We start from the raw sequence: 7,500 nt of genomic DNA, 5'->3' as shown, positions 1-7,500 counted from the left end.
TTTGGTTTAACATTCTTGAGTGGTCCCTTCATTAATGAAACTGCCTATTCTTTTCATAAGTAATAACTTACAGCGTACAACAAGACCTAGCTTTCTCAGTTGTCCTCTTTAGGGTACAACATATTACTTCTGAGACAAAAAGAAAATAAGGTGAGGAGACATGCGCACATAAACAGGGGCGACATACTTAAACAGGCCGAAACGTGTTCAAATACAACTTTCATCGAATGATCCATCGGTATCATCGATCGTGACCTCTACGACAAACTTACCATTCCTGACAAAATTTGGTGCCAACAAAACCTGGACCATCGTCTGTACGACCTCTAACGTTCATATTTCTATAAAAGTCAGGTTCTTCGTTCTTTCTTTGGCGAATATAATCCTATAACTGTATAAGACCCACAAAATAGCGACGACTGAACAAGCAATAGTAGAAACCTGGAACCTAGCAATGACAAGACCGCTGTTACGTGAATGCGTGGACTCGTGAGAGGATTCGGCGGGAAGAGCTCCTGTCAGTCCTTCTGTCACAGACAGCGCATATTTATTGTTCTGGATTTTTAAGTTTCCAAATGATACAAAACATGGACCGGTTTCTTATGGAACAAGAACTACAAAGGTCATTCACGGTGCTTTCATGCAATTATACATGATCTATGTTTCAGTTTTTTGTACATGCTGGGAACAATGCCACTCTATACTGACAGTCGCGGCTCAGGAAATATTCAAATGTGTGCACAAGCATTGACTCAAAATGCATCTTGAAGGTTCTTAAGGTAGGTGTTGTTGGTCTATGAAATTATTTCCCGATCCGCTATTTGTCACAGAGAAATTACATTTTAGTATGTAAAAATCTTAATGTGTAGTCAACTCTTGCCTATTTAAATTAAGGTAAAGTTAGAAAATTAAGAGTACTGGCTGCCAAGAATAATAAATATTATTAATACCTGAACTGCGGGTATCAGATTTCCAGAATTTTCATTGGCTCGCCGGACACAGGCTATCAGTTCATATACCTACTCTACCTAATATGGTCAAGGAACGCGTCAGCAACAAAGCGAGCTGAAACATTTTTGCAGTTCTGAGAAAAAGTGGGCAACAAAAGCCGTTTTTGGACCGGAATTGACTGAGGCAGAAATAGATGCTTTAGTCGACATGGCGACCATGCTGTTCAATGTTGATCCTTGAGTTTTTAATAAAACAATTATTCTACTCGGCCTGCTGGATATAAAATATCCAGAGCGCTCTCGTAGAATAATTGTTACAGTGCAACGCGCCTTACTGTGGCCACCAAACAAACTTTCACATTCGACAATTACGTATTAATACGTCATCTCAACAACCCATGCAACGGTGTTCAACCTACAATTGTGCGAACTTTGCAAGGAGGCGTGACTGTCAATCAAATTCACACATCCTGATTGGCGGACAATTTGTAAAAAACTTTGTTAGGTGGCCACGGTAAGGCGCGTCGCAATGTAAATAGAATGATCTAAATCAAGTGAATGTACTATAAGTTACAGGTCGCCAAGAAAGCAAATAAATTGTACAAACAAAAATGGACCTGAAGTAGTATTATTATTATTATTATTATTATTATTATTATTATTATTATTATTATTATTATTATTATTATTATTATTATTATTATTATTATAACTTTGTTTAAGCCTCAAGGTTATTTGACCGAGCACGAGTGCTCCACTAATTGGGGAGACCACAAATCAACTGAAATCAGAACAGATCAAAACAAATATTGGTTTTTGCTGAAAGGGGAAAACCGGACCACCCGGGGAAAAACCTCTCGGTCGGAGTAGAAACTCAACCCACAAATGGCGTCGAATCCGGAATTCGATCCCAGGCCACCGGCATTGGTGAAAGGCGACTCCCATATGAAACAGACGGGGATGGATGCTCGTCGTCTCGTTTAGGGGTGTAAATTTTGGATTTTGGTCTCGCTTAGGGTGTTCTGGGCAAAGCGCCAATATTTTAAGCCGCCAAGGTCTCGTTTAGGGTTCCGCGAAGAAACACAGAATTACGCGAAGAGAAACAGAAGTCAAGTTTTCTTTTTAACTTGTTTTTAGGGGACAAAATTTGCTTAAGCCACGCCCGGATGGCCTTGGGGGTTAAATTCAAAATTTCCGACGAGCATCCCCGTCTGTTCCAAATGGGTGTTTCCCCCCCCCCCCCCCCCATCCTTTCCGGGGCGCAAGATCAGCCGAGTGGATCAGCGATTGGTGTGTTGTGGTTCGCTGCTATGCCCTTCCGATTTTTGAACACAATGAGGAAAATAAAAATGCACAGAAAAGACTCTAAAGTTCTTAACAAAGATTGGACAACGAACCAATGCCAGCTTTCAGTGATGTAGCCCGTGTCGGCAAAGACTCCGAATTCTCCAACTGATGTGTATGGTGACAAAGAAAACTTGATCACTCCAAAGAAAGACGCGCAGCACATTAGAGTAAATAAACGGTTTAGTCTACTGGATTCTTGATGGATTGTTCGTCTGAAAAATGTGCCATCGAGTGAAGCCTTCAAATTTCGCCACATTCGTGTTCCGGCTACGGAGTAGCCAATAGAGACGACTAAGCCCCAAGTTGCAAATGTTACATGGCAAATGAAGACCATGACTCTCGCCTCAGAGTGAAACCAGACCACTAAATCCGATAACAGCAAGTACAAGATATTTGACAGCGTTATTGACATCAAGAATGGCAAGTTTTTGAGGCGTGCGGGACCCAGTGAAGTCTTCGTCGTCTCCATGAAAATCAGGAGCACAATACTGAAACTTGAAGTTATGCAAGCCGTTCCTATTCCCCAGGAAATTATGCAGAATAGAACCATTGAACTAGAAGTGTTTTCACGGGAGGCATAAGGATCCCAAAACAGCACAAGGGAACGAAGAAATCCTGTTACAACCAGTGCAGAATTCATAACCGCAAAATGAGCTCTTTGTTTTTTAAGAATGGCTTTACGGCTTACAACGATACAAGTGATTGCAAAGAATGCTATTAAGGCAAAGACTGTTGCAAAACCGTACACATGAAGATGCCAAAGCAACTTCCATTCCTTAATTGCTACCAACCAATTTGGTGAAGGCTCGACCCAACTGTCGGGGGACTGATATTCACTTGTTTCATTCGAAGGAAAACTAGATATTGTTTTGTTAGAATTCATCGCCTCGACTGATTTCTGTTTATACGGCTCAAAAAAAAAATCCGAAGATACACCGGCAACGAGAAAGAGAGAGGATTCAGCGATTATTTAAAATCCGGCGGTTTTTGTTGAATGATCCGGAGGAACCGCTGACGACGAAAGTTTCCTTCTGAATTATCCGAGATCTTACTTGCCCCCATACAAGACGTCGACGAGAGCTTCAGTTACTGTAAAATATACCGACCACGAAGTGCCATGAAGTTTTGAATAGCTCCAGCTGCATTTTAAGACCTCCAATTTCGCATTCATAGTTTTCAGATAATTGGTTTCTACAACAATACACTACAAATACTAATTACTCGCTTGAAACTGAAACAACTTGTGATTACTGCCGAAAGAAGTTTTCCTGAAACGGAGTTGATAATCAGACAATTGTTGTGGTCATTTATACGTTTTAGCCGGGTCCGATTGGCTAGAGGCAAGTAGAGATTATTTGTCCATGAGGAATTTTCATTGAAACAAAAACGTTGCTAAGGGTTTTAGTTAAAGCATAACCATTTAAACGTCTGATTGTTTTCTTTCCAATGACTCAGTGTGGTTTTAGTTGTTATCTCCGTTTATATATACAGATTACACCTGTTCATTAATGGCCTTTGAAAAGATTGAACTTAAAACCTCTACTATCAATTTGTTTTCACAGACGAATATTTATAACTTGAGCTAAAAAGATTTCCAAGACTGCTTTTCTTATAATCCTTCTACACTAAGGGCGCGTTCGATTGACCCTATTCCGGAATAAGAATACCTGGAGTGATGATTAAAACGGTATTTTTGGCGAGTTTCGAAGCTGCACGGATGATAAAAATATGTTTAAAATAGCATTCTAGCAAATGTTTGACAATTTTAATGTTAATCTGCGCAAAAACGAAGGATTACGGTCAATCGAACGCACCTTAACAATTTGTTCCTAAGATCATCTGCCTCAAATATCTAAAATGCTAATCAAGGCGGATTACCATTATAAATACAATTAAAATTAGAACGGAAATTTCAAAAAATGCATGAGGTAATTTCAAACAGGTGTTGAAAATAAATTGGTTAAAAAGGTAAAGAAAAGCAAAAGCGGCACGGGAAAGAGGTAACTCGTTTCCATTTGAATGGTTGTGCACCAGGACTCGCTTTGAAACTGAGGCATGCTGCAACTCGTAAATGGGCTATTCATCTCATCGTAAACCCTGTTAAGGTGGCTTCCACCATTTCTTGGCTCCAACCGTTGTTAATGTATAACGTTTAATATAATTATTTTTTTGGAAGTTTTTAGCTCATTCATCCTCTTAGATAATTGCGGGTTACCGCAATTAAAAACCAGCTGGCTATGTTTCTCGCCAGGAAACAAAGTAAGCGGTCTCGGTACTTTAAAAATACCAAACTGATAAAGAAAAAGGATAATTCTGACATATTAGGGCCATTTATACGGGAGAAAATAAGACGCGTCTTAGCTAAGACGCGTCTTATTTTCTCCCGTATAAATGGCCCTATTCTTACAATGATGGTGGTTGTATCTTTTAGTCGCTCCCCTTAGAAACCTCACTTCTTCAAAATATAAAACCTACAGTTCTTAGTAAAGATTGGACAACAACGAAACTAATACCAACTTTTGATGACGCCAAGGTCGAAGTCGCATTAATTCTTCAGTGTATACTTATAGAGACTGTAAGAACTTGATTATTAAAAGTAAAAATAAAAAACCTCGCACTACATGAAGATAAATAAACGCTCTAGTTTATTGGATCCTTGGAAGACTGGAAACTATATAAAGAGAGAATCTAATTGGTCAGCAGTGACATTTGACAATTAAAATAGGAGGAGGTTTTCACTGCTAATGTTGTCATTGAGCGATATGGCTTCAATACAGAATACGGTTTCCGGTCTTCTACTAGATTTAAATATGGTTTTGTATTTCCTAACGGAATATTGCTTCTGAAAATGAATGAATGTTGTAGCACTCGAAACGCCAAGCTATTAATATTTGTTTTACTCATGATGTTTGTTAACGCTGTTTGTGTATTGTTTTTTTATCAAACTTCAATGGCCAAAGGACAAGTACTAATGTAGTTCTTTAAAGTCGCTTATTGTAAACATGATAGGCTGTGAAAAAGGGACCAAGGCGCATCACTAGTAGAGATATCCAAAAAGGCGATGAAAGTCTCGTGATAATTACGAAGGCAGCATTTTTTAAGAAACCTAAAGAGGTCTGGGGCCCGTTTCTCGAAAGTCCCGAAACTTTTCGGGGCATTTTCAGGTGTCAAAATCCCTTTTGTATCTCAAGAACGGAGAGGATTTAAGTCATCAAACTTAACAGACATCTTTCTTTTAGTTAGCTTGAAAACATGTTAAAAGATCGGCTTTCCAAAACAAGCGGTTTGCAGTTTCACAAACGGCTTTTCGGGCTCGAAAGTTTTCGGGACTTTCGAGAAACGGGCCCCTGACCCTCCGGCTGCCACGCACGTCATACAGTTTGTTTATTGGTGATATACGGCGACGCACTTACCTAGGAAAATATGCTTATTTTTCTTAATTATTATACAAGTTTTCAACTCTCAAACACGTAGTTCGTTAAGTTCAGTAGTTTACTTTAGATGCGCGTCTTTTTTTTGCCGCGAACTAAGAGGTTACTTCCGGTATCTTAATTAAAGGTGCTTTGTCGATTTTTCATCTGTGTCTTGCTTGCTGATCTGTAACAAGAACCAGGTTCTAGGTTCAAAATAAAGATAGAAATATACTCTATTTCTAAGGAGAGAAGTACATGTTGTCAAGAAACTGTCTTTGGATGATAGGCTATTTTCTAAGCGTTTAGGGAACCCCAGAGGTTCTTGAGAATATTTTTGAAACCGAGAGCACTTAAATGAATTTCTCGGCATTCATGTGTCCATACTTCCCCGCAAGCAAAAAGCATAAAAAAGTTGCAACTTTATATTAGATTAAGAGTCCATCCATCACCCAAGAGTAAGATTTACCCAAGTTGGCCTCAGTAGTCCCCATCAGCTCCAGAAGTGTCTAGTTTTATAGGGAGAGTTTCACGTCTCTGCGCATGTTATTGAAACAATCTAAAGCACTGATGCAGGAAACGGAAACAATCCCATAGTAATTGATCACTCTTTGGAAGAACTTTTGTAATCATTTCCTTTGTGTTATGAACCTACTGCATGCGAATAGATTACTTGTGCGTTATGACAACTCGTGCGTAGAATAAATGTTCGACCCGTACAATAAATTCGAGATCAAAAGTAAATTCGATATTTACTGTGTAAACCCGGAGTGTCTTCCACCAAATTTGGGCCTTAGTAATAATAATAATAATAATAATAATAATAATAATAATAATAATAATAAAATTCTTCTAGAGCGCAGCTACATAATCTCAGCGCGCTTAACAAAATATAGGAAATAAAATATGGGAAATATACAAAACTTACAAATACAAGAAGTTAAAAAAAAAGAAATAATGAAAAAAAAAAACGATGTAATAAAAATACATATGAAGTCAATTAAAAAGAAATGTGTATTTGCTTTAATACTCTCTGTGTTTAATTAACATCATCTAGTTCAGTAAGAAACCGTTAAATTTACAACTGCTAGCAATAAATCTTGGACATGCGCAAAACCGTGAAACTGTCCCTTTAAACCAAGTTTTGCGGGAAAATAAACAATAGACCCGGCTAACTCGATGTTGTACCCATTTCAAACCCTTTGGGAATAAAACGTTTTGTTACAGATATTTCCATATTATTTAAACGTAAATGCTACATAATGCAAATACAATACACAAAGATCTTAACCCCGGGAAATTTGAATTTGGTGCACTTTTCTGACGCTGATGGGGTCAAACCAAGAGAAAATGAGGGGACAGAGAGGGAGGCTCAAGGCGTTGGCCGGGATATGTCATGTCCACGAAAGTTATTTTTAGACGAGCGGAAGTCTTTGTTGTAGTGGAAGTCTGTCTTCTGAGACGTCCGCATGCAGTCTTGCCTCGCTCTCAGGTTCTTAGTGAAAAGAGAAAATGATGGCGCACGTGAAAGGCTGATGAATATTTATTTTCTTTCAAACATCGGACCGAGGTTGGCCTGCATGCAGACGTCTCGGAAGACTTCCGCTCGTCTAAAAATATCTTTCGTGGACATGACATATCCCAAGGGCTGGACCGGGAGCCTCCTTCTCTGTCCCCTCATTTTCTCTTGGTCAAACCTGATACTAGATTCTTACCCTTGGGGTATAATGGACTCTTGATTAGATAAGATAACGGTTCAATGAATCTTTTCTGATAATCGTTTAAACGTATTC

At 38.8% G+C, this 7,500-nt stretch overlaps 2 protein-coding genes across 2 annotated transcripts in view; both read right to left on the bottom strand.

The window, feature by feature from the left end:
• Positions 1-2,210: 2,210 nt before the first annotated feature.
• On the bottom strand, positions 2,211-4,614 carry LOC137979469 (uncharacterized). The gene has a single exon (XM_068826722.1). The coding sequence runs from the start codon at positions 3,178-3,180 to the stop codon at positions 2,218-2,220; it is 963 nt and encodes a 320-aa protein (XP_068682823.1). The 5' UTR covers positions 3,181-4,614; the 3' UTR covers positions 2,211-2,217.
• A 305-nt stretch (positions 4,615-4,919) lies between these two features.
• The window catches only part of LOC137979108 (uncharacterized), a 6,741-nt gene continuing 4,160 nt past the window's right edge, over positions 4,920-7,500 (bottom strand). Inside the window, exon 4 of the mRNA XM_068826291.1 lies at positions 4,920-5,894. Within this exon, the coding sequence (XP_068682392.1) occupies positions 5,850-5,894 (45 nt within the window). The 3' untranslated portion in view covers positions 4,920-5,849. The remainder of the gene's footprint in view (positions 5,895-7,500) is intronic.

Source organism: Montipora foliosa, chromosome 12, assembly GCF_036669935.1.
Source record: "Montipora foliosa isolate CH-2021 chromosome 12, ASM3666993v2, whole genome shotgun sequence".
Taxonomy (NCBI): domain Eukaryota; kingdom Metazoa; phylum Cnidaria; class Anthozoa; order Scleractinia; family Acroporidae; genus Montipora; species Montipora foliosa.
This window is presented reverse-complemented; position numbering and strand designations above follow the sequence as displayed.